We start from the raw sequence: 27,966 nt of genomic DNA, 5'->3' as shown, positions 1-27,966 counted from the left end.
GCGTGCTGAACTGACTCTGTGTACCGGGCGCAGAGGCACAGGGCGAGCTATGTCTGCAGCCGCGAGGGACGGGGAAAGAAGGGTCGGGCGAAGGGCCTGCCATCTTCTTGTTTGAAATTGCTTGTGCGGACAAGTGCCACGCGTTGACGTCTCGGCTAGCGTGCACGCTACGACGCCCGCAACCCGCTCTTCTTTCGTGGGCGTGTTTTTCCTTCTCTGGTTTGCTTATGGCGGGCCCCTCGACTACCGGGGTGCACTTGCCTGATGCTGTTCATTGTCTGTTGGTCCGCGCATGCCTTTCCGTCGGCGAGGAGGACGCAAGTTTGAATGCACTTGGCCGGCCGCTATAAAGAGGCGAATTGGCGGATTGGCTCGCTTTCTTGCCTGTCGTGCTGCACGCTTGTAGCGCAGCAGAAGAGTCCAGGGATCTTGCGCGTGTCGCGTGTGGTACAGCGGTCTGTTCTAATCTGTGTGCCATCGGTGACTGCCTGCTGGCTCAGGGTTTGGGACAGGTAGCGGACGGCCTGTCCCACCGCCGCCATGAGACTGTGCAGGTTCGGACTACGGGCGGTGAGTGTTCCGCGTGGTTTAAGGCACGGTTTCCTGTTTTTCGTTGTCCGATTGAATCGCGTCTCGTTGAACTTGTGTCGCTGAGAGGAAGCTTGAGCAGAGAGCTTCCGTGGGTGCTGTTAATTGACGACAGAAAGCGCCGATGGCGGCTGCTGGCGGTCTACGCTATGAAGGGAAGCTCTAAAGAGTTAAGGGAGTGTACTGTTCTAAGAAAAGAGAAACCATGGAAGAGTGTTCTTGTACAATTTTAAAAAATAAGGTACAAGAAGAAGTAGGGGAATCTACGGGCTCGATATTGAGTCATAAATAACCCTAAAGATTGGACAACGAAGCCAAAGAACGCAAACATAATTTAGTGTTTTTGAAATATAGAATTAATTACGAACGGAGAGAAAATTTGCGAATGTCCTCATATTATTAATAATGAAAAGTGGAAACCAAAGTGGTAGGAAAGGCAACTTGCCTCTGGTTGGAGCCAAAGCTGCATCTTTATTTCTCCTTTTGTTTATAAGGAAAATTAAGCTTATCGTAAATGTATTCTCTTTTATTATTGCCCATAGACATCAGTAAAATACACAGGTAACCTTTATATGCATAGTTTTCTTTACTTTATTGTCTGTTTGCTTCATATAATTGTTATAAGATCTCTAATAAACTTGCGATTACTTCTGTGTATCTCACAGAGTTGAGGGTGTGCCCCGAGTCTGTTAAAAATGTTGTTTGTTTTTGCTCAGCAACGTCCTGAAGAAACTGCTGAAGGAGGGCGCAGTGTAACTTACAAAACACAAACGTGCAAAGTTAAAAGTGACGTTTACAATAAGTTAACCTCTGGGGTGGCACGTTCGAAAAGCACAATATGATTATGAGGCACACTGACGGGGAGAAATCTTGACTAATTTTGACCACGTGGGGTTGTTCAACATGCCCATAATTGTAAGTACAAGAGCATGTTTGCATTTCACTCCCATAAAATGCGCCTGGGGTCGAAACCAGAACATCTAGCTCAGGAAAGTGATGCTTTGCAGTGGTGTGTTTGTAGTACGTGGTACCCAAAGCGTTTATATATCTACTTGGTCGTATAGGGCGCGTTAACAGTGCTGTTGCTATAACCCGCCACCGTAAATTGCATGGAAGGCACTCTCGGTTTATCACCACTTGTGAATAGCGAGAGTGAACTACTTCTATATGCCATATGCTTTTTTTTGGTAAGCCTGATTATAATAACCACGTTGTTCAAGTGTAAAAATCATACCGGAGCTTCATATCAGAGCGCTTAAGATATTACAATGGAAGTTATTTCGGGGTGTTTGGGAAGTGTATGCGTGAGAACCGCCTCTGTTTTCTGCGAAGGTCTATCACTGCAACATTAGATTTTTGTACATGTCATAAGAGTAGCCGGCGCCTGCGATGAACGCCCACGATTACGTATACTTGTTACGTCGGTAAAGCGCTGTTTAGGTGGACGCTAAGTAGACTAAGCTTGAACAAAGACACTCCCTCCCCAGAACAGGAATTGGCCTCCCTGGTGCAGTATTCGGCCACAACCTCCCCAATGATATCTACAATCAACTCCCAGCCCTCAGTCCCCAGCTGCTGCGGAGCACCTGTACAAGGTGGCGGTCAGACCTGTAACGCAGCCGAGGGTGCTAAGAATCTCTGGGTCCGGACAGGCCGCCAATGGAAACTGACCCTGTCAACCTTTAATTGCCGAACTCTGTCGAGTGAGGCTATCTTAGCAGTACTCTTTGAGGAAGTATCAGACATTGTTTGGGATACCTTCGGCCTTATTGAGATTATAAGAACTGGTTAGGCTTATACGTTGCTAAATAACAGCCATTTCCTCTGCTATAGAGGTCTCTCTGGTAAGAAGCAATACGGAGTGGGATGCTTAATCCATAAGGACATAGTGGGCAACATTGACGAATTCTACAGCATCAATGAGATGGTAGCAGTAGTCGAAATCAAACTTAATAAGATGTATAGATTAAACGTTGTACAAGCCTACACTCCAACATCCACTCACAACGATGAGGAAGTAGATCAGTTTTATGAGTATGTTGGATTAGCGATGAGAAAAGTGCAAACTCGGTATACAGTAGTAATGGGTGACTTCAATGCAAAAGTGGCGAAAAAGCAGGCGGGTGAAAAGGGAATTGGCAACTACGGCGTCGATACTAGAAACGCCAGAGGAGATGTGCTGGTAGAATTCGCAGAAAGGAATAAGCTGCAAATAATGAACACCTTCTTCGAGAAGCGTAGCAACAGAAAATGGACCTGGAAAAGCCCTAATGGTGAAACAAAGAATGAAATTGATTTCATACTTTCTGCCAATCCCAGCATAGTTCAGGATGTAGAAGTGATAGGTAGGGTAAAGTGCAGTGATCATAGGTTAGTGAGGGCTAGGATTCACCTCAATTTGAAGAAAGAAAAAGCAAAATTGGTCAAGAATAAACAGGTCAACATAGAAGCAGTAAGGGTAAAAGCTGACAAATTTAAGATCGTGCTTGCAAACAAATTTGCAGCCTTAGAACAGATAGATCATGATGATGAGATAGAGGTAATGAATGAAACCGTAACGAGGCTGGCTTCAGAGGCAGCAACTGGAGTGTGAGGCAGGGCACCAAGGCAACCAGTAGGCAAGCTCTCCCAAAAAACAAAGGACCTAATAAAGAAACGACAAAGAACGAAAGTGTCAAACTCAAGAGATAAGATAGCATTCGCGGAATTGTCAAAACTGATCAACAAGGCGAAAATAAGTGATATTCGAAATTATAACTTGAGAAAGACTGAGGAAGCCGTAAAAAATGGACGCAGCCTGAAATCAGCGAGAAGGAAACTTGGCATAGGACAAACCAAGATGTATGCACTGAAAGATAAGCAGGGTAATATCATCAGCAATCTCGAAGGTATAATAAGTGCAGCGGAAAAATTATTTACTGACCTGTACAGTACCCGTAGGATTCAGGAGAACTCCATTCGAAACGATAACAAGATGCAGAAACTCCTCCTATAACTACAGATGAAGTCGGAACGGCCTTGCAAGACATGAAACGGGCAAAAGCGGCAGGATAAAATGGAATAACAGTCATTTAGTGAAAGATGGAGGAGACATGATGCTTGAAGAACTTGCGGCTCTCTATACGAAATGTCTATCAACTGCAAAGGTCCCAGAAAACTGGAAGAATGCAAACTATATACGAATCCAAAAAAGGGAGACACTAAAGAACTGAAAAAATATACGCCTGTTAGCTTAGTACCAGTATTATATAAAATAGTTACCAAAATAATCTCCAATAGGATAATGACAACACTGGACTTTAGTCAACCAAGGGAGCAGGCGGGCTTCAGGAAGGAATTCTCTACAGTGGATCACACCCATCTCATTAATCAGGTTATCGAGAAATCTGCAGAGCACAATAGGTCTCTCTATATGGCTTTCATAGATTATGAAAAAAGCATTTGATTGAGTAGAGATACCAGCAGTCATAGAGGCATTGCGTAATCAAGGACTACAGATCGCTTACGTAAATACCTTGGAAAATATTTACAGATTCCACAGCCACCTTAATTCTACACCAGGAAAGTAGGAAGACACTTATAAAGAAAGGAGTCATACAAGGAGACACAATCTCTCCAATGCTATTCCCTGCGTGCTCGGAAGAAATATTCAACCTATTAAACTGGGACGTTTTAGGATTAAGGATCGACGGCGAATATTCACCTCAGCAACCTTCAGTTTGCCGATGAGATTGTTCTATTCAGCAACACTGCGGATGAGTTACAACAAATGATTGAGGACAGAGAGAGTGTAAGAGTGGGGTTGAAGATTAATATACAGCAGACAAAGATAATGATGAATGACTGGGCAAGGGAAGAAGAATTCAGGATCGCCAGTCAGCCTCTAGAGTATGTGAAGGGGTACGTTTACCTAGGTCAACTAATCACAGGGAACCCTGACCATGCGAAGGAAATTAACAGAAGAATAAAAATGGGTTTAATCGCATACGGCAGACATCGTGAGCTCCTTATTGAAAGCTTACCGTTATCATTGAAAAGGAAGGTATACAATCAGCGCATTTTACCGGTGCTGACATATGGGGCAGATACTTGGAGACTGACAAAGAAGCTTGAGAACAAGTTAAGGAGTGCGCAAAGAGCGATGGAATGAAGAATACTAGGCGTAACTTTAAGAGACAGAAAGAGAGCGTTTTGAATCAGGGGGCAAACGCGCATAAACGACATTTTAATTGACATGAAAAGAAAAAAAAAATTCGCTGAGCAGGTCATGTTGTGCGTAGAGGAGATAACCGTTAGGGTGCCAGAATGGGTACCAAGAGAAGGGAAGCGCAGTAGAGGACGGCCGAAGACTAGGTGGCGCGACGAAATTAGAAATTTGCGGGTGCTAGTTGGAATCGGTTGGCGCAGGAGAGAGGTAATTAGAGATCGCGGGGAGAGGCTTTCGTCCTGCAGTATACATAAAATAGGCTGCTGCTGCTGCTGATGATGATGAAGTAGACGACGTGTTTAACGAACGGGACTGTTTTTTTTTTTTCGTATTCTTGAGGCGGTGACTAATTCTCGTGGCGGAAGAAGCACCATCCCCGTGCGTCGAGAGTCACCTTTAGGAGGAGTGTGATCTAGCTTAAGACAAGGGCGAGGAGAATGGAGACATTACGTCACTCGATGTCGGGGTGGATGGGTGGCATAGCTTGCGCAGGATATGGATAGCTCACAGTGATGAAGGAAAAAAGAACACATGCTGCACAGAAAAAGCACACCAAACATAACGGCGGAAGCATGTGGATACATGCGGTAGTGAATAAACGTCACACGACATTCGTACGTTAGTCTAACTCTCAAAGAAAAAGAACTATCCTGAGGTGTTACCGTACTATAACCCCGATGTGATTTCGAGTCGACTTGTAGTGGGGTTCCCGGGATTAATTGTTTCACCACTTGGTGCTGTTCAACACGTGCGCCAATTGGATGTTACCACGAGCCGTTTCGGCATTCCGCCTCTATCGCAACGCGACCACTGCGGCAGGGATCGAACCGGCAACCTCGAGTTCAGCAGTGCAACGCCGTAGCCAATGATTTACGGCGGCGAGTGTAACTCGTGTTTCCGAGCTTGGTTTGTCAGGCCCGAGCATGAAATATGCTCCACGACCACTCGATTTCGGGTTCGTTTTGCGAGAGCCGAGCTAAACTAAGCCCGATTACGCTGTTGAATCGCCTTCTTGGAGGTTAAAAATAGGAACGGAGCATGCTCTGCCGTTCTTTTAATACGCCATGTAAATAGAAGTAGTAAATTTAGATATTTTTAACCATCGAGGTGATTGATTTGTGTGATTTGTGTGGTGATAATGTTTACAGGGTCGAACATGAGGCACTACTGTTCAAGTCTATAAGGTTAAACCTCTTTTCATGTCACGGGGCGTACTTTTAAGTGATTTACTGATGTCTGTAGATAAAGCTGCCCCCTGAAAGAAGCTCTTTCCTTCGTATTTATTTTTCGTAATTTATCATTTACTAAATTTCCTTCCTGGAACGTTAAATTGACATTTAGTAAGGAAAATATTAAAATGAAAAATCTGACTCTTGGAGAGCCGCATGTACCGTAATCATCGTCGACAAAACAAAGAACAAGACGAGTAACAAAAAATAAACAAGAAGGAAAAAAAGAAAGGAACCGAAGCTACCCTCCCACGTCGTGAATCAATTTAGTTTTAACATCAGACAAGCAGCCGCTGGAAGAGTTATAATCTGGATATATAAATATTGTCTAGGTTCTTAATTTCGCAAAGGCATTTGAAATATTTTCCATGCATGAGGCCCACTTGTTTCACCTTGCGAGATCGTTAGAGACAAGTTAACGACTCACTGGGCCAGTTTTGTACGCTCAAATGAAATTAAGGGTACTTTTTATTTTTTGTTTAAAGGTGCCGCGTAAAGCTTTACCTGCAAGTGCTGTACTGCAAGCTGTAACACTCACTATTCATTGTGCTCTGATTAATGCACGCCACGTATTTAGCACGCTGTAATCCCCAACACTGCGAAATAACATGCCGCTGGCAGTGGTTCCGGCACAGCACAGATTCTAGGCACAGCAGGAGCCTCTCTCCTTCCGCAAGGGTGTCTCTTGGCAGCTCGTCGACACGCCGCATCGAAGATCCCCGCTGTTTGCCGAGGGCGAGCTGCGGCCAGTTGGCTGCGTTCTTTCGAGTCAAGAACGTGACCCACATGAAATATGAACCAGATACCTGAACCTGACATGCGTTACACGCATCACGCCTCCGACGCTGTGTCAGTGCAACGAAGTGAGACAGTGCGGTACATAGGGAGCTGAAGCTGGCCCCAGCATTCAAGCAGGGCTTTCGTTTCGTGGTCACAACTTTCAGTGTGCTCCCACAGTGCCTAATAGGAAGCGGGGGTCTGTCAGAGTGTTCTCTGCAGTATATGTTTTCGATAGACTCTTAAAGCCACGTGAATAACTGGTTATTCACACTGTGCGACTCTGTCGGCTGTGACTCCCGAAGTCGATGCAAAAGTGAGTTTTCGCGCTGCGAACCGAGATCCCCGCTGCTCTCTGTACGTGTTCCCAACCTTAATTCTGTGCGGCCCTTGGCCTGGAGCCACGATAACAGAAAGTTTCGCTTCTCTGAAGGTAGACCAATATGTTTAGGGTGCGCGTTAATTCAGTGTAGCATAGTATCCGCTGCTTGATTCCGTTGCTTTTCCTGTGCCGGTGTGCACATATTGCCTATATCTCTTGAGGCAACGGTATCAATGATGTGTTTTACGCCCCAATACTTGAGGTTGGCTGTGGAGGACATCGTGCCATTTCTCGAGCAAATACGGGGCAGGCGGGTTTGACGCACGTCTCTTGATGCCAGCTATTTCTCGCAAAAAAAAAAAAGAAGGGTCCATCGGGGGATGGGGCATGTGACTGGTGTGCCTCCACCCTGACCCTGGATACGCCCCTGTAGGTTATGGATGACGTGCCGGTAAAGTTTCAATGTCGTGGGTTAAATACGACTTTTTCAGTAAAAAGTTCACGCAAGCGCTCCACTGAGCTATAAGTATTTTTAAGAATAGCACAGAAACTGCCCGTCATGTTGAAAGACGTCTACTTGATACCGAGTCGAAGTTTGGTGATTTAGGCGAGTAAAATGGAGGATTTTCGTACAAACTTAATTGCGTACGGGTTAGATAGGGCCTTTGGAATAAATTACTAACACGAGCGTTATAATTGGTAGCGTTATGTTGCTATAGTTGTTATAACACTTATCAATGATTACGTAAGTGTTATGCAGCAGGGGCCCTATAACGTAAAACTATTCGATTGAAATTTTATTATAATCTCCCGACATTGGATTCACTTAACTACCGCTACAATTAAGTGAGGGCGGAGACCCACAACGTTTTTTTTGAACAGCCGAATCAAACGCCCTCCTCGGTCCACACTGTAAAATAATTTGCACCCTTAAAGGTGAAAAAGAGTGTAAATGTGTCTATAACTCACACCCTTCGGGGTCCGTTATATAAATAACACCCTAAGGGTGTTAGTTATAGACACATTTAGACCCTTTTTCAGTTTTAAGGGTGTAAATTATTTTACAGTGCATTTTGTTTCATCAAAACGGTTATTGCATGAGGATAGGCAAGGAATGCGCAGAAGTTGAAAGGTTGTTAATGGAGTCGAGCCAGCAGAGCGAAAGTAATTCGCTGGGAATGTTGAAAACTGAGCAGGAGATGAGGAAGTGGTGCCGTCAGGGTCATCATCATCATCTTCGCGCTCGAATAAAGGCGGAGGAAGCGGGGTGCTTCCCCATGGGGAAGACGGCTCGTCCTTTTCTGTACTTTTTGCTGCCAGAACCAGGGAGACAGGACCTCCAGAGGTGAGATCGTGCAGTCTTTACGAATCCGCGACGGTATTTCGAGCCTGGAGAAATATTGTGAAGCCGCCGAAAAGTAAAGCTGGTGTGCGAGGATTAAGCGTCCCGGAGACCCAGATTGCAATGAATGTTACCGTGCACGATGTCTGGAACTTCATCAAGCGAAATATTCATGACAGATGCCACCATGATGCCGACTTTGCCTCATGTCGCAGTCGACCAGTGATTGCCTGCATTTTGGGCACTGGAGTGGATCATGGAGGCCATATTTGAAAGGCGGCGACTAGTAAGCGAGGATGTTACCGGCGTCATCGCAACCGCCGAAGTTCTTTTGCATTTGGAGTGCCCAGCATTACGTGAGTTGAAGCATCTTCATCACGCCTTGATATACCAGCACCACGTGCTCAGGGGAATCGATAAAGAAAACATTTCGGAGCATGTTACACTCCTGTCACACGTGAATCCGAAAGTCCGCCGCACGCTTGGTAATGCGCCGTCTCGCATCGTCGCGTTGCCGTTTTCGGAATTCGGCTACTTCGACTCGTTTATAATGCTCAGCTGCAGCTAAGCGGCGTCGAAAACGGGCCCGGCTCGCGCCATCGGCGTTTCTCTTCAACCTTACATTGCATACTCTCAACAAGGAATTTACACGTATGTTGTTCTGTGGGTTGTATGAGTGATTTCATTAATGTATACGATGTTCGCTTTACTTTGCAGAACGCTTGTAGCCTGAGCTTTACGGGGGTATGAACCATTGAGAAGGTCACGCCTCTTTTTTTGTGCCACTCGACTAGACGCCGCGTGTCTGTACGTTGTAAGCGTTGTTCCATTGAATGCATGCACTGTATGCTTCACTTTGCTAAGCGCTTGTAGCCCCTGCATTAAGAGAGGGATGAGCCATTGCAGTTTTCGCTAGCTTACGGGGGTATGAGTCATTGCAGATGATGATAGTTTTTGTACCATTGTCCGGACGACGCGTTTTCTTTTTTAAGACGATCGACTTAAGGCTTTCGTCATAATAGGAGATGCAGTAGACATCAGCCAATTGGAAGCTCAGATTGAGTAAGATGACAGTTGCGGGTGTCAGATTATTCTAGCTAAGGTCAGAGCACAGCTTGAAACAGATGACACGTTAAGGGCTCGACAGGCCCGCATGGAATCACTAAGAAAACGGATTGCGACAGAAGTACAGGAAAGAATGCGCTCTTCGTCTATGTCACCACATCTAGTCTATGCGTGTTAGACCTCAAGAAAGGGGCTCCCAGATCGTTAGACATGTCAGCCTCACGACTAAGAGTTCAAGAAACTGGAAAGAGGCAAATTGCTATTCGCACCGCAGGAAGAACGATCCGAGATATAAGCATCAAAGAGGAGCCACAATTTACAGAGTCAACTTCTCACTCATGGATTGAACTATCGCCAACGGTGACAGCGAAAATCCATGCGTACTTAAACGAAGATATTTCTACATTAGGAAAACGGGAAACCTTTGGTGAAGCTGAACGCAGTTTGCCAGATGTAGACTTTAAGACTGAGTGCAAGACAAAGACGACAGACTATTCAGGTGTCGTACAGCCTTCACAGCTGTGCCCGCGAGCGTCTGGTGGAACAAAACCAAATACATTTCATCAAACGAATAGAAACAGAAGCAAGACCATCGGGACACAGAAGCGTGCCGTTTGCGCTGCTAATGGCTACAACTCATCGAGTAAGCAACGGACGCCAAGACGGGCAAGCACGTGGATTCGGTAACCTCCTTCAGTGCAAATGCAGATCGTCAAGGCTATGTCACAGTGGCGAATGAAGCAGCCCAGGAAAAGGCACAAGGCTAAGGTCCCCGCAACTTTTGCTGCGAAGACGAGAAAGCAAAACGGAAAGAAGGCTTTTCAAGAAGGGCTACAGCAGATCGACGTGGAAAATGCTTCATAGCAAATTTTTCTTCGTAAAACCATTCATCGATAGCACAAATCCATAAAAGGCGACAAGCTCAAAACCACGGGCATGAAACAAGCGTCGCAAGCATCGGTGGACGATAAGGAGCAGAATAAACCCTTTATGATCCCAGCACAGCTGACTTGGGGCATGTACGAACACAGGAACAACAGTGGTACTTAGAAGTCTTCTGCATTAGTTTGTTTCGCGGACAATCACGGGGCGCGGAGGATGTTCAAAACCGAGCAGAAGACGAGGAAGTTCTGCGGGTTCGAATAAAGGGGAAGTAGAGGGGTGCTTCATCATGTGGGAAGGCGGCTCGTCCTTTTCTTTACAGGGAAAGGAGGAGTGCGCTGACGCTTCCGAAGGGTGCGACTGGTAATTATGCATTGCTGGCGTTACGGAGGAGGAGAAGAAGTGAGAAGATGCACAAGTGTCTGCAACTGGTGTGCTTCCCCATGTTTAGCTTGCACTGGTGCCACGACAACTTGGGGTGGCGTCCTACGGCGCGGCCTGACGTCTCGAAAAGGTTCGAAAACGTTAGACAGTCGAGAGATGTGCGGAACGGCAGCCACGACTGGAACAGATGAGAAAGCTTAGTGCACAGAACCACGAAGCGGAACGTCAGCAACCAAGTTCGACTATTGCAATAACATTTACATCGAGAAACACTTCTTTAATGCCTCTTTCAGTGCAGTATGCGCGGTTGGCTGTGGTTTCATTGGGACAGGCAGTAACGTTAACTTAGGATTAAATAAATTTAAATCATTGATTGCTCCACGGAAACGTTTTCCTTTGCTCGTCCAAAAGATTACGCAACAAATTCATGCACGTATCATAAAAAATATTAAAGCTTTAAGGAAGACGTTTTATGATTTGTCCTTCTACAGCTGTTGCATTCTAGTGATGCGCAGAGCGTTCAGCGGATTAACAAAGCTGTTCGCTTACTTAGATAACCATCTTTGATCGTTTCTGTATGACTTCATTATGAAGGGGCCGTACAGACATTCAGTTTAGACAAAAACGCTTAATAAATGAGCATTAGCTTGTTGAATAAAATAAAATTGTTTCATAACATTACAGCGCGAAAACACCCCTCGAATACATTTCGAAATAATGCAAGTGCTCCAATTTTGAAAGCTGTGGTGACATGTACGTCGATTCCCCATCTATGTCGTTTAGCGCCCACAAAGGGGTAGCCGCTGTTGAAACAACTGGGGTCGTGTGACGTAAAACTATTCCAATCTCCTGACGTCAAACTTACGTAACCACCGACGCAAACATCGGGCGGCAACCAACAGCGTTATTTGAAAAGCCCAATCAAACGCGCTTCTCGTTTGTAGGATGTCACATTATTTTGATTTCAAAGCGAATAGCATTGCTTACATTGAGAAGTTTTTCTTATCTAATTGACTGAGAAGAGGTGAGGAGCACGCCCAAGTGGACAGAGTTTCGTTGGGGCCGAGCCAGCAGAGTGAAAGGAGATAACCGGATGAGGAGGGTGATGCCGGCGTCTGCGATTGTTCCGCTTCCCCGCCATGCTGTGGCTGGTCGAAAATCGCGGCAGCGTGCCACAGAAGTTTAGAAATGTCGCTAAGACGGATCCTCAGCAAAGAAAAGTTGGCAGAGTGATTTCGTATCCGTGCCGAAATGTCCCGATAACGTTATACTGCCACGAATAATTTTTTATTATACGTACATAAAGTCATGCACCCCGGCAGCTCCGAGTAGCCAGCGCCACAAAGATCGGCGGACAGCCATCTTCTATTCCTCTCGAAACGGGGCATTCTCAGGTTATTAAAAAAAAAAAAAAAACGCTTTTTTCGGCGTAATAATGCTCCCTTAACGCGTACACCACCTCGAGACGTTGAGTTTTCGCGGTTTGTGACGTCGCGTGACAGACAGATGAAGCGCGCGCTGCCCGGAAACGTTTGACCAATAGCGATTGGTCAAACGATGCCTTTTTCGCTAATGACGAAAAATGCGTCGAATCAGAAATTACCTTTCTTTCGTTCGGTCTAATCATGCGTGAGTGCTCACTTATCATATAAATGGGGCTTTTTCGCGGTTTTAGTGACGTCGCATGACAGACAGGCGCAGGAAAGGGGGGGGGGGGGGGCTCCAGAATTTTTTGACCAATTGTGGAGGGCTGATGGAGGAATTGTAGCCAAACTTTTGGAAAAGCTTTATTTTATAGCGCCCCTGATCGCCTCTAAGAGCCACGTTTCTTTCACTTTCATCTATAGCAGTGAGGGATGAATTGAGGTGTAGGATACAAAGGTGCACTTTCAGTCGATGAGTATTGTATTTCCTGCAATCAAGCAGGAAACCATGAAATAGTAGAACGAGGCGAGCGAACACTGGTAAAGGAACGCGCATCCGCATTGGCTTAATAGGCGTGTAGTGTGTGACTCGGAATGTGCTCTAATTGTAACTGGATGTTCCGTTTCCAACTATAGGCAAACGAATACGCCCTCGGCGGTGGCTCCGAGCAGTCAGCTTCAAAGCCATTGGCGGGCAGCCATCTTCTGTTCCTTTCGGAACGGGACAGCATCTGGCTATTGCAGAAAAAATTCAGCGCGGTTCGGCATAATAACGCATGTTTAGTGTCTTTGCACGACACTTTGACGTGGTGAGCTTTCGGGGTCTTGTGACGTCGCGTGACAAGGCGAAATGGACGTGGCCCAAGAAGTTTTGATCAATAGCGGAGGGATAATGCCAACAAAGGCGTAGAGTCGGAAATAATTTTGGTTCTTGTGTTCTGCCTAATCGTACATTACCAGTACGTGCGCATTACTTTGGGATGGGGATTTCTTGCGGTTTTCGAGACATCGCGTGACATATAAGGAAAGTGGGCGGGGCCTGAATAATTTTGACTAGTGGAAGGCTAATGGCGGAAACTAAACAGAGGCAGATTGGAATTGCTTTGTGTATAGATCCTCAGTTAGAAGCAATGTTTTCTGGTGTCACGGGTGAACTTAATACATGCAGCAGCTAGTGCAAATTTGGTTTTAAAAAAGAATGGGGAGGTGGGGGGGGGGAGGTGCGGTTCACGTTCTATTTAAATTTTTCATTGGGTCACTGATTCATGACCTCAGAACAACCAGATTAGGACAAAGCCGTTTGTACACGTAACCCACAAGACATCTAACACACGTAAGAAACGGGAAATAAGTAATAATAGACACTGAATGAATTAGAGCAAGAGCGGTATATTACAGTTAGCACGAGACTAGCACAAATTATCCTTATGGCGCATTGTTATCGGGAACATGAGCTGCAGTCAACGCAAGATAGGTCACCGTTGATTGACGGTGAGCAAGGCGATGAGGCAAGTGGCGACGCTCTCACCAAAGCGGTGATGGGATTGAGCGACGGGTCGTAGATGACCGGCTCGAGGTAGTGTCCTGCCTGCTGAGGAGACGAAGGTAGAGCATTTTAGTCTGGAAGCGGAAGCGGCAGGGAGAAAGGGACTTCTTGGTCAGGCAGCTCGGACCCGCAGCCAGACCGCGTGCCTTCTGCCCACGATAGTTGGTGTGTGCGCAAAGTTTAGAGTGTCTGCTTTAATTAAGTCTTTTCAGAAAATTACTGATTCAATGGCTTTGAGAAGCGTTATAGAACTTTTATTTGCAATGTTTTTCAGGTTTCTGGCAAAGAGTTTTCATTCTGTCGGTGATTCCGTGTCCATTCTGCGTGCGATGCCGACAAGCACGCAGCAGCGCCTGCCGCGCTTCTGTTTTGTCCGCTGCGTGCTTCTCAGCGCAAAAAAGTGGCCCACTAGCGTGACGTCACCACTCCAGCCTCCTTAGCGTAGTTTTGAGCTTATTACTGTTTGCAGATGTAGCGTTAATGGATGCATTGAGACACGAGAATGTTTTTATATAGACATCATGGGAAAGATGGGCCATTACTGCATGATCTACTTATATGTTGTTATTCTGGAAGAGTACGTACTCATGGCTTTTTGTCATAAAACCCTTGCAGGCTATTTCGTCACCGGATAATTAATACACCACGGTGTTCAACTTCACTTATCCGCTAAATAGTACAAATCAACTGTCTTAGGAGTGTCTTAAATAGAAAAATACACAGACAACCGGAGCTGGTTGCAATATGGAGAATTATGATTAGCATAGATGTGCGTCCATATATTATTATACTCGGAATTACACACGATCTAAAGTGTTGTGATTGGTCTACCGGGAAACATCACTTTAAAAATTGTGAATGCCCCGAGTCATCGGCTCAGAAAAAGTGATCTGAGCACACAGCGTCATCGCAACATAAAGAGCAACAAATAACTAACGATGAGCAATTGTTCATGAAGCCGTGCCGAACCATGGCGAAATGCACGCAGTAACGATAACGCCAGCAGTGTAAGCGATTGCGATGCGAGATGTCGTTGTACTGTTACTATTAGCAGGTCTCTCTATAATTCCAAGGACTTTTGACATGTAAGAGTCACCTTTTATACTTAAATTAACTGAAGGGATATTTTAACGCGAAAGCATTAAGGGCCCCGTGTCGCAGAAAATCATGTGCCGGCGCCGGCGGGGTTCTCCGTTAGAGAAAAATCACCCCGAACCATGCAGGCCCTCCACGTGGCACATAGGCGTTTCTGAACTAATTGAATTTCTCCAAGTATAATGCGTCAGAAAATTCGTAAAGTACGACTTACGCGCCACCTACGGACATGATAGCGTCAGATTGTAGTTTGAATATACGAGAAAACATAATTCTGCTACGCGGGAACTCAAACACAGACCCATTTTCCGTTTGAGGTCTGTCTTAGTCGGAGTGGCGCGCCCCGCCCGATTCCATGCAACACCACCGAGATGGCGGTTGTCTCCACGCTTCTGCGGTAGCGGCGGCGCCCGCCGTGGGGTGCAGGTGAGAAAAAAAGAACCAGAAAGCTCGCCTTCCTGCGTAGCGTTAGCCGCGAACCATTTCCAGGAAAGCATTATGGTTACATATGCTGCAGCTTCCGGGAAGCGTCAGAAGCAGTCAAGGACCTTTGAATTCTATTGGGTTCCGATCTTAAAGGTAAACCTTAAGCGTCCTCAAAGTTTTTTCTTCGTACTGTACATAAAAATTAAGATAACGACTGTTTTACAAACTCTAAGCAACGAAACGTACCAAGAAGCTTTCTATCTTTCTCAGTTTCTCAGTTTTGTTAGGTCGACGAGGACATATCGTGCGAGAAACTGTTTGCTACGCACATGCAGTACAAAGGAAGGATGCTGACGAGGCAGCCATATTTTCTTTACGGACGTCTGTAAATCAATTACCTATTTGGATGGAATCAGAAAAGCTTGCGAGTATTGCGTCGCCGGCTTCTCCAGGAACAGTAAATTGATCAGTGATCAAAGGATGATATGAAGAGGTTATAAAAAGGGAACGAAAAAGAGACAAAACGTTCCGGCGATAAAGCAGGTTCTGCAAATGTGCCAGATTCTGCAAACGCCATGTTCTGCAGTTTCTGCAACTAAGCGCAGTGCAATCAACGGAACCAATCAAATAATAAGCATACACACAAACAAACAAGGACGTGCTAAGTGTTATTACGTAGGCACGATACCATTTTCAGTAAAGAAAGGGCGCGAATTTCTATATGTTAAAGCATCGATACAACATAACATTCAGGGAAGTAACTAATTTAGGAGTTTACAGCAGATGTAATAACGCGTTAGCCTATGGCCCAAGTAAGTTTTATACACTAGAATGACGACGATGAAAGCGATTAATTGTTAAGCTTTATTGTTTATTGCAGCTTCGTCCCTCCCAATGTTTGTCCTGTCTGGACTGGCCATTACATATCGGACTAAGATTTAATTATGCGCAATTAGTACATTTCAGGCCTTCATATGAAAAACAAAAATAACGAGGACTACATTCGGTTTGGAATGCGCCAGTATCAAAAGACGAAGCATATGTATTTATGGTCCCCTTAGCGACTGGCAGAGTACAGCCGATCGCAAAAGTTTACCTGGAATCAAGTTCGCTGAAAAGTCAAATTTATACGCAGAGTACAATTTAGGTGATGATGTGGTAGTCGAATGTGAAAGTAGCCCTGCGAAATTAGCGGTTACATCCTTCAATTAAGAGCAGACGCATTGACTAAGCATAATTTTTTTTCGCGGATCCCACGCTCCAAAGTCTTCTGGCCCCCTTCGAGGGTACGTCCTGATATGTTTGTCAAGCTGCGTATCATGTGACACACAGGTTGCAGGCGCTAAACTAGCTTAAAAAGTTAGATCGAAATTCCAGTGTTATGCGTTACAAAACAACGATATGATTACGAGGCATGCCGTAGTGGTGGACTCCGCATTAATCTTGACCACCTGGGATACTTTAACGTGCAGCCAATGCACGGTTCCCGGGTGTTTTCGCATCTCGCCCCCATCGAAATGAGGCCGCCGCAGCTAGGATTCCATCCCGCACTTTCTGGCTTTGCAGTCCATGCCAAACTATTTACAGCAGCCAGCAGGCGACGCAACAGACGCAGTGCTTGAGAGATATCCGCCGTAGTGTGACCGTGACAGCGGTTGGGGTGGCGGGGGGTAGGGGGGGGGGGGCGCCTCCTTCCGTCGCTTCCTCCGGAAACCTGGCGCATCGCGTCGCGCCTGTCGGTCACACGCATTCACGGCTGGTCGGTCACACGCATTCATGGCTGGCTGCGCGACGAGAGAAAGAAAGAGAGAAAGAAAGGAACGGCTGCTTGGCGGTCTCGACGCGCTTTGCTGCCGAAAATTGAAATGCGCGTGTACGCGTCGTCTGCACGCTGAGCGCGGACTAAAGGCGCTGACGAGAGCACTAGGGCACGCATTGACGCCGTCACGGGACCGTGCCGCGTGCCCGGCGTTTATTTAATGAATGCGGCGACGCAGAGGGGATTCCCCCTTCTGTTACTCTTCGTTATTTCTTGAACCCAGCCGTGGCGCGCGGACGGCGAGAAGGCACCAGCGCGACGTCTCTTTGCGTTGAAGAGATTTAGAGTGTAACGGACCTTCTCGAATGAGCGGTGTCACCCAGAGACCTACTGCGCACATAAGGTCTCATTGAATAGGCGCCCTTGAAATATCTTGTAAATTAGGGCTCCCTTGCTTCACTTGTTTGTGGTTTGCGTGCAGTAGTGCTTAACTTAATTGGGGGTCATAAACAGCTGTGGAATATGTTTTTTTTTATTCAGTGTCGGTGTTGCGGTGGTAAGATGCTACTGGACCGATAGCGCACCCAAGAATGATGCAGTTATAATTGCGTACAAAAAAAATAAAATAAGCGAAGGTCATTCCGGTCTAAACGCGCACGTTGTTGATAGGGCGCAATGAACGCGCAGAGGAGGAAGAGGGGAGTTGCTTGCTGCAGGCAGTCGAAGCGTTGCAAAAACAGCCGTTCAGTTGCCTTGCTGGAGTGCCACTTATAAAAAGCGGCAGTGCCTGAAGTCCGTCACAGTACGGCTGGCAACACAAGTCGTTTGGTAACACAATGAAGGACTGATCGCGAAGACAGATTTGAGCCGGACCCCACCTGACCGTGCTCCATCCATTGAGGTTAGCTGTGCTTTTCCACAAACAAGTTTCATCATTACGACTCCATGCTATACATGACGAAGCAACTTGAGGGGGAGCCGAAGCACCTCTCTTCCAAATATCCAGCGGCCTCGAGGGAACGAAATGTCACCTGCACTTGGTGTGAGTGTTTGTTGCGGGAACGGGGAAAGGTGTTCTTGATAGCTTCAGTGCTAACTCTTTACGCCCTCTTTTTGTATTCTGCGGAGCTTTCTTCAATGACATGAAATGCAACGCAGGGCGCACGAGCTTGTCAGCAGGCTCGTTGCCTGCTACACGGGTATGTTAGGGTAGCTATTGAAGAACAATGGTAAATCTTGTGCACTGCAGTTCTTTAATAGCACTTAACAGTGCGCTGAGTACACTTGTCAAAGGGTAGATCTCGATGTAATAACTGCAGTGCAGCCTCCCATCTAAAATGAAAACACGTTGTGGCCGGCAGGGCTTCAGTTCATGCACCGGTGCTTCAATGAGGATACTTTCACACGATGGTTAAATGATTGGTTGATTGAATAATTGCTTTTCTTAGTTGTTCTTTGCTGGATTACTGAATGAACGCAAAACGTTGCTTGAACCATAGCCAGCAGCTAGCGAAGGGTCCAATTGAGAAAGATAAATGAATTGCAGGCAACCATTTGTCAGAATTAGAGACGTCAGTACACAGAAGTTTAGAGGAAACGTACAAAAAGTTGACAGGCACTCTATACGCTCGTCAGAGTACCAATTGCCAGAGGTAATAATATTGTACAAACTAAAAACTCCTAAAAATAACAGGAGCGCGTAGAAGTTATACAAGGTATATAATATATATAGCGACGTTCATTGAATGTATACTATCACATCACAAAGATCCCAAATAATATGACATCTCGCAGATCCCAAATGATGCATAATGTCACACCACATAGATCACAGGGAATGCGTAAAATCATATCACATCGCAAAGCAATATCACATTAGCAACAAAATATAGGTGTAGCTATGGGATTACGTGCGGATAATATCAACTGTAAGCGTGAACTCAAAGTGTGTCATTAGTTTTAAGGTAGTGATTTTTTATTGAAATGGGAAAGTTGGAAAGTTTTTGGTCACACGGTAGATTATAGCAAATTTTTGCTCCAGTAAACTCCAGCATACGCTCACCATAAACATTTCCTTTTACAGCTAAGTTAACATTTCCGAAGGTACGGCTCCCTGTTGGAAGTGCATAGGAATATTAAATGAAGATATATCAAACGGAAGGTTGTTTCTTGCTATAGTGTGGATGCATTCAGTAGTGTTTTTTCTTCACGAAGAAAATCAGAAGGTAGCACGCGTAGTTTAGTAAACAGTACCTTGCTGGGTCGAGAGTAGTCAGAAAATGAAAGGATTCTAAGGGCTCGCTTTTGTAATTGTCTTAAGGGCTCAAGATAATTATGGTATGTCCAAACTCACGACTCGATGCAGTATATCAGGTGAGTTTGTACTAACGTGAAGTATAAGATACAGAGAATACTGACATCAAATCATTCACGCATCTAGGAGAGCACAGCAACCGGACGTAATCTTCGCGCAAATCGAATCAATCTGATGTTGCCAGTGTAGATGCTTGTCTAGGGTCGCTCCGAGGTATGTAAAAAGGTTGGTTGATTCAAGCTGGGTCCAGATAATAGTTAACGTAATGTCAGTTAACCGAAGTAATTTGTTTCTCGACTAGAATAATACATACTTAGTTTTCTTAGTAGTCATTTATTTATTATACCCTCAGGGACATGAAGACATTACAGAGAGGACTCGGCAGAAAGAAAACTGAAGCGGACAATGTGAAAAACGCTAACACGTAAATTCTGGCTCCTATGTATACAATGTTCGGTAAGAAAAATAATGAAATAATTAGTAAGTGCGAAATACAAAACTGTCAATGTTCATCCAATACCAACAAAAACTTCGCGAAAATTTGTGGTGTCAGTAATAGATGCAATTTCGTTGGGAAGATCGTTCCGTTCTTTAGAGGACTACTTTGTGAGCATGAATATAATGAACACATTGTTGCGCTAACAAGAAAATAAAGACTTAGGAAGACAAGTAAGAAACGATAGGACCATGCGACGCAATATGAAATTGGGCGATGGAGGAAGATATTTTGTAATGGTAGAATGATAATATAACTTGTGGAGCAGAGTGAGCCGACAAATCCTTCGTCGCGAGGTCCACGATGCAAGATTCAAATTAGTTTTAATTGCTGTTATGCTTGCTGCTCAGTTAAAGTTGGAAATAATGAACGGAGCACCGTTATTCTGAACACGTTCTAAGGACGTAAGCAAGTAATGTTGGCTAGGATGCCACACTGTTGATGAGTATTCTAGTTTAATACGAGTTAATGTTTTATAACGACCTAACTTCAAAGAAGATGGTGCGCGACAAAATTTAGGTCGCAGGTAACCTAGCGTTTTGTTAGCGTTATTGATTATGTAATTTATATGAAGCCTTCAAGTTAGATCTGAGGCCCTATAACGTAAAACTATTTCAATATATTTTTATTCCAATCTGCTGACTTCTAATTTGCGTACCCGCCAAAGCAAGCATCGGGCGTTGACCCGCAGGGTTGTCTGAACATACCAATAAAACGCTCTTCTCGTTTATAGGAGGTCACTTTTGCTTGCTTTAAAAACGAATAACATTGCCTACAGTGAGTGGTTTGTCTTATCTAATTGGCTGACAAGAGGTGAGGAGCACGCTCAAGTGGAAAGGGATTCGATGGGGCCGATCCAGTGCACACTGAAAATCGATAACCGAAAGATCAGTCAAAATCGCGGCAGCATGCAACGGAAGGTTAAGAAGTCCGCTAAAACGGATTATCAGGAAAGAAGTGTTCGCACAGTGAGCTCGTAAACGAGCCGAAAGTGCTTGAAAACGTTACACGGCCACGCAAAAAGATTTATTGTACGCAAATAAACCCACGCTCTCCGGTCGGTGCAAGTAGCCAGTGCCTGAGCGATCGGCGGCAGCCATCTTTTATTCCTCTCGGAAAGGGGCAGGCTGCGGCTATTGAAAAAAAAATTGAGTTTTGTTCGGCACATTAGTGCATCTTTAACGCGTACACGTGACTTTGACGCGGTGAGTTTTCGCGGTTTTGTGAAGTCACGTGGCAGGCAGGTGAAGTGTGTGCAGCCCGAAAATATTTGACCAATAGCCGAAAGTTAATGGCTAAAAGGCGTGGAATCTGAAATAACTAGTTTTTTTGTTTGGTCTACTGGTGCATAACCCGTGTGTACGCGTGGTATCAGAGGGGGAGCTATCGCGGTTTTCGTGACGTCGCGTGACAGACAGGAGATGTGGGTGCGGCTCACAAAAATTTTTGAACATTCCCGAAAGGGCTGATTGCAGAAGAGGAATAGAAAGGTTTGGAATAGTTTTCCGTTACCATGCTCCAGATGTAATGTGCATGCCTAAGTACTTATAAGGATTAGGAGAGAGAGAGAGAGAGAGAGAGAGATACAACTTTATTGAGCCGAGCTCAACATCTTCTTAGACGCCGTCGATGGAAGTGGTTCCCTCTTCACGGTACCCATATGCTTGCCTAGCCGCCTGGCCCCTGGAGTTCAGGACGAGCTGGTCTTCCAGGGCGGGGCTGGTTAGCAAGGTCTCCCATCGCTCGGTAAGGGTGGATGAGGAATGGGGTAGGGTAGTGGGGCAGGTAAGAGGTGGGGGGATTACCTTGACGAAATCGCATACTCCACTGACGTGTTAGAGCGTGCCTAACTGAGTCTTGCAGAAATTACATTCCTTCTCGTACTTTTCCGGGTACATCTTCTTTTGAAGGTAAAGGTGCGGGAAGGATCCTGCCTGTATCTTCCTGGGGATGGCTTGCTGTTCTTTGCTAAGCGATTTGCGAGGATCGGGGTAACGGCGCCTCTCCGTCTTGTAATGGTTCGTAACACTGGTAATTTGTTCGTGAGATACCAACCTGAGATTGTTTCTAGTTCTATGTTTGCGATGCTCTCTAGTTCGGAAGTATGATTACGAGTAATTATAATGGCAGTGTCATCAGCGTACATGAGAGCATTGGTTGAGGTTAATATCTGAAGCAAGTCATGCACGTAAATTGAAGAAAGAAATGGACCAAGAGTAGACCCCTGCGGTGCTCCTGTTGGCAGGTACAAGTATGATGTTGGATTCGTCATTGAAACGGTTTGTTGGCGATTTGTAAGACAACTGATAATGATGGTTTATTGCCATTCCCTTTGAAACGGCCGGGGCAAAATCGTCACCTAGCCTGCTTGAGTTACTCAGGTATGCTATCAATGCTTTTCCTTCTAGCAGTCTTGAACACAACTATAATCTTCTCTATCTACCTTGTACCGCTCCCTTTGCCTGTAATGGACACGATCGTATCAGTTTCTTGTTCGAGCTTTTTCCACCAATACTCTAAAGTCCTCTTGCTTATCTCGACTGCTGACCAGTTCATATTTCCGTCTACTTTAAATCCAAGCACTTCTGGAAGCTGTACGTTTCTTAGGGTTCTCGCTGGGTGAATCCCTTCGCATTTTATAAGGTTATGGGCTTAGTATTCTCCGGATTTCATCTGCAGCACACGCATGCCTCATCTAGTTGCGAATAGTTGCTCTGCTATGTTTTGGTCCTTAGGCAACGAACTCGAGCCTCAAATAGCAAGGCACTGCCCTTCATGTTATCGTACAGATTTTCTCTTCTAATTTCTTTATTGTCATTCCCCTAAATCTTTATGATAATCTTCGTTTCCACTCTTTGCATCCAATTCGCTGTCTCTGTTTCTGTAACTTTCTTTCTGATGATTACTGGTTGTCGATCTACACTTTCAAGCATCTTGTACTTGGTTGCCAACTTTCTTGACCCCTTCCTTCGCTCTGTGTCCACGCTTTTCAGGTACAGATACTTGCGTACTTTAGCCGCCCATTTATTTTTATCCATATCACTGAGTCTTTCTTCCGAATAAATTTTGCCCTGCTCTTGTCTGACTTCAAACGTGGCCCAGCCCATGTCCCTTTGCACTGCCTCATTTATGGTTTTGCCCTGAGCTCCCAAATCCAACTATGGCTAACTCCAACTCCTACAATATATCTGGTTTTATTTTTATTTCTTTTATTTATTGCATAATGCAGACCACAACAGGGTCCAAGCAGGACAGGCACAACATAGTAAATGTACAACAAGAATAAGAATTAGGCACAAGTTATAGCTCAGGCCGACCTCTCTGCCTTTCTGTAAATAGATCTCTCTCTCTTATGCACAGAATGGCTTTTGCAGACGTCAGCGCTCGCGCCACGACTCCTTTCCACACTCCTTTCCGATGGCGGCCCTGCGAAAAACGCGCCGGTGGCATCTGCAGGGGGACACGCATTTGTAGTCTGCTGCGCTCCGTCTACTTGATTGATTGATGGATTGATTGATTTATTCGCTTGCGCGAGCTCTGACTGCGTGCTTGCTTGGCACGGAACTCTCCAATTGCTGCTTGTCTGCTTTTCTATAGTGTTAGATTGATAAGTACCAGCATTTGGAGGACTGCAAGTGTAATGTGTCTTCCACACAACCACCTGCCGTGGTAGCACATTGGTTAGTTTTTGCGCTGCTGAGCTTGAGGTCTCGTGTTCAATTCCGACCGAGGTGGCATCATTCAGAGGGGGGTGACACGGGAATAAATCCTCGTGTACTTACATTTAGGCGCACGTTAAAGAGGCTTAAGAGGTCAAAATTACTCCGATATCCCTCCCACGTGCCTCGCAATTGCATCGCGGTTAAAACACGTAAAGCGATAGAAGCTTTAATTAAGTTTTTTTGTGCGTAACAAGAGCCACTGCGCGCAACACCACGATCAAGTGACTCAGTCATAGAACATTACGCCTTGCGAGTAACTGTACCTATGCAGCTTCGGAAATGAAGCATGATTACAGGACGCATTCGCAAAGTTTGGCGTCGATTAAACGGCATTGTTCTTTAATGGAAATTTTACATATCGCTCATAGTTCTATAGCCACATCATGTTGCATATATCAAACTTCTATAACCGAATAATCAAATAATTTCACCGACAATCGCTTTATCACGAACACAAGTTGAATTATATTGAACGCGGTAATCTAAGCCATGCTTGTCGCCTATTTTGGTTGCGCTACATGAATAATTCCAATCACTGCACGAACTTTGCCCGTGAATTGGGTCCGCTACTTATGTGGCAGGAGCAGAGAAAGGAAAGTCCGGTTAGTCTGAGCAGACAATGTGTCCTGATGGAAGTAATCAAGTTCAATTATCTTACGAAGATGAGCACAGTAGCAGACGACTACAAAACTTTGTCAGTTTTGCCAACTTGTTTTGTCCGCCCTTCTACTGTAATTATACACGTTTTATAACCACTGTGTGAATGAGCACTCGGCGGCACCAATTAAAAAAATGTAGATACGTTTAGACGCAAGTTTGGTCAATTTTGTTGTATTGAATCTAGCCCTCTAAAATCAAAGAGTTAATTAACATACTCTCCTCGTACATGAGTTCCTTCTGACAAAAAGTGCAAAGACTTCCTGTTGTTACGTGGAAGATGTACGGAATATCGGGCAGACCAGACATCTGACACTCAGCAACACAATTTCTCTTTTCACACTTTCTTCGCGCTTTTTGAGCGAAATCGGCTTGCATCGTGCCGTACGATTCAAATATGCCGATTCATCATTTATTTACCTAATGTCACATTTTGTATTCATCATCATCATGATGATCATGATGATGCATTACCCTACCTTAACCGGAACTTAATTTGCTCGACCATTTTTTTGCGCGCTTGTGTGCACTGTGTTCTCCACAAAAATACAGTACCTTTTACTTCATTACTATTATTAGGGTAATTTAACGATGTTGTCGCGCATGTTCCATATTGTCAAATAAATTTTATGATTATGGCTTTGTTTTACACGGTACAGGCACTAAGTGATATGCGCGAGTTCATTGTATACGTGTGTTTCTTGAATAAAACATGCAGCTACGTATTATCACGTTGTTTGGCTAGCACTAGTGCAGTCTTTAGACTACCGTGACTTCCTGTGCTACCGCCTAGCCGCCCTGTTCTCTCGAGATGATGAATTGACAAATTTCTCAACCTATGACTGTGGTGTCCGTGCAAACACACCGATTACTGTGCATGCTCGTTAGGAATGCTCGTATTGAAGCACCTATACATATGCGCAAGAGTTCCTCACTGGTCTTTTTATTCGCCTTTTCCTTCGAGCAGGTCTCCCCACCAAAGGTTGGTCTCCTGCTGTCCGCCTTCCTGGCAGTGTGCTGCGAAGCGTACCCAAAAGCGACAACGTCATCGCCAACCGAAACCATCGCTGTCGGAAACGGCAGGGGGCTCACACGCAGTAGTCCAGTGCGCCGGCACCGCCACGGTCGCCGTCTCGACGCGGGTCCAACGCCGCTGCGCCGCCGTGCTCACGTTGGCTCGAGCGGGAGCACTCCGGTGGTGGCAGACTACGACGTCGACGGCGCCGATTATCCGCCGTACTACAACTACTGGCCCCCAGCCACGGACAAGCGTAAAGGCGGAGTGGGCGACGGCCACCATCCTCACCGCCGCCGCCACAGGCAGGACAGGCGGCGCTACGACGAATTTGAAGGGGACTACTATTACGACCACTACGTGGGCAAGCACGACTACAAGAACGAGTACGACATCGTGTTTCCCCTGCTGATCCTCATCATGGCACCTCTGGCGGTGTCCGCCTTCTTGCTCCCGATCATCGCGTCGCTGATGACCAACACTTTCTTCCTCGTTAATGGGGCGACGTCGGCTGCCATCCAAGGACGTCGCAGGCGGAGTGTGCGACAATTGACACCTACGGCCGACGAACTGATAAGGCTGGAAGAAGTTCTGTCGAAGGCAATCGAGAAGTACGGCGGTTTCGAAGAGATTCACGAAACGACCGGCGTGATTCACGAGTCGACGAACCGTGGGGCAGTGACGAATTGAAGAGGCTACCTTAGGAAAGACCTTGCCGAGACGCGTTGTGCGACGGAAACCTAGGAAGTGCAAACTTTGACGAGCACGTACGAGGCAGCTTGTCGTGTCACTCAGTCTTGGTTGTAGCTGCGTGAAGACGTCAGTAGCTAAGGAAGAAGTGCTGCGGGCCACCATATGTGCAGCGCTCATGCCTGGTTTCGCGTATTTAGCAGTAGCCGTAGCAACTGTCGTCGTTTGTCATTTGGGCAAAAAGAGCGAAATGGCCAGAACGAAACATCTAATTTTATGTCCCTCTTCACGAACATACAAGGTAGTTCATTATTTTCTAAGACACACTGCGCTGGGCATATTGATCACGTGCATTCGCGTAAGCGACTTGTCATTGCATCATCTTATTTATTTCCTACAGCAGGGAAACATAGTCTGGAGAAGCGTAGAATATAATATTAAAAAGAAATATTGCGTTTTGAACTTCATTGCATAGTTTTGACGTCTCACTTGTCACCTACGGCTGCGTTTCTGAATACCGGGCACCTCCACGCTATAGGGCGCGCATCTGTTAATAGATATATGCTAAGTGGATACAACGGAGCGGTGATGTCACTCAAGCTTGTTGAACTTAGTTTGTGTTTCAGCTACAGGCAACGCCAGCAACTCCTTGTGATGTGGTTAAAAGCAGGTCATGACACAATAAGCACCATTCCAGTGAGTTGGGCGCAATCGCAACACGATCTTTAATCCTCTTGCTTGCAAGAAGTTTATGACTCTATAATAATCTGAAACTACTAAAATTAAGAAGAGAGCAAAGCTTAATTGGCAATGCCAAATAAGAAAGAACAACAGTGAGCTGAGCTAGTTGGTAAGGATTCATAATGCAAAGAAGGGGTAATGCGTGCAGACGCGGACGCAAGAGAAGTGGACAACACGAACGCTCTAAAACTGCAGAAAACTGCAGGTTAGGTGAAAGCCTGGTAGGTCAACAGTGAATGCCACAGATGCGCTATCAGGGTTTTGGTTCGACATACTGTGCACTCTTTAACTGAACACGGCAAAGTGTTTGACATCATTCGACAATTTCGAGGTCTGTTGCTCAATCTCAGCAATAGGCCACTTGGCATAGTGAGAGCTCTCATGATACAGTAGGCAATCCTACATAAAAATCACAATCTGCGGGTGTGTCGTTACTAAAGAAACATGAATCAAGTGGCTTTGCTCTTTACTGCATCGTCAGACAGCTCCGACCAAAAACGACGACAAAGTCAAAGAACGGAAGCTCAAGTCCGTGTCAACTTTGGTGTGTATGTTCATCTCATGATGACGACCGCGAATGACTTGCTATATTTTCTTAATTATGAAAATGACATCTTGCTGTTGGACCGTTCCGAAATCACTAGGACAGATACTTGGCCCTGTTTATATGGCACAATTCTCTGCGTAGCTCAGGAGAGACCAAGCGAAGGCCCAAAGGAATACAATGATGTGTTGATGCTGGTGTGTCGTCTCTTATGCCTTCGTTCTGTCGCTTCTACTCTCCTGGGTGAACTATGCCACACAACCAAGCCGAAGAATGTGCGCTCGTGAACTATGTTTGTCGTACAACGGGTCCTTTCAGCTCTTTTTCTTTGAATCAGCGTTGAGTGTCGTTCTCCCTACATTCCGGTTTCTTGCGTGCTGTGCAGTGAATTATCAGAAGTGCAAATGGTGCTTTAGGCACCTTTATGAATGACAAGGATCATGTTGTCCTGACCCCATTGTTCCGTGATTTGCTCTGTACAGCTGGTGTGATTACGTTTCCTAGACGAATATCAATAAAGGATTTTATACCAGAACCCCAAGGTTTCCCTAAAAAAATTGATGGCTAGGGAACGCCGCCTTATATATAGGAGATAGTGAAGAGGTGTTCTTATGAGTAGCAGGATACGGCCACCCTACTCGGAATATTGCCCTTTAAAAGAGTAATACGCAACTTAAAATTCTGTTTCCTTAATAGAGAGCAATATACAACGCTTTTGTGTTTCTTGTACCTGAAATGTTC

At 45.5% G+C, this 27,966-nt stretch overlaps 1 protein-coding gene across 1 annotated transcript; it reads left to right on the top strand.

Annotated features, from left to right (window-relative positions):
* The first annotated feature begins 285 nt into the window (after nucleotides 1-285).
* LOC126540936 (uncharacterized) lies at nucleotides 286-27,761 on the top strand. The gene is made up of 2 exons (XM_050187754.3): nucleotides 286-570; nucleotides 25,203-27,761. Exons 1-2 carry the CDS (start codon nucleotides 541-543, stop codon nucleotides 25,938-25,940), a joined length of 768 nt encoding a protein of 255 aa, XP_050043711.2. The 5' UTR covers nucleotides 286-540; the 3' UTR covers nucleotides 25,941-27,761.
* The last annotated feature ends 205 nt before the right edge of the window (nucleotides 27,762-27,966 follow it).

Source organism: Dermacentor andersoni, chromosome 2 (genome assembly GCF_023375885.2).
Source record: "Dermacentor andersoni chromosome 2, qqDerAnde1_hic_scaffold, whole genome shotgun sequence".
NCBI classification, from domain to species: Eukaryota; Metazoa; Arthropoda; class Arachnida; order Ixodida; family Ixodidae; genus Dermacentor; species Dermacentor andersoni.
This window is presented reverse-complemented; position numbering and strand designations above follow the sequence as displayed.

Bases quoted from the DNA above. Each gene is read 5' to 3' on its own strand.
- LOC126540936 (XM_050187754.3), top strand. From the start codon at position 541: ATGAGACTGTGCAGGTTCGGACTACGGGCG. The intron at 571-25,202 runs GTGAGTGTTCCG...TCCTTCGAGCAG, and splicing joins GCAGGTTCGGACTACGGGCG to GTCTCCCCACCAAAGGTTGG.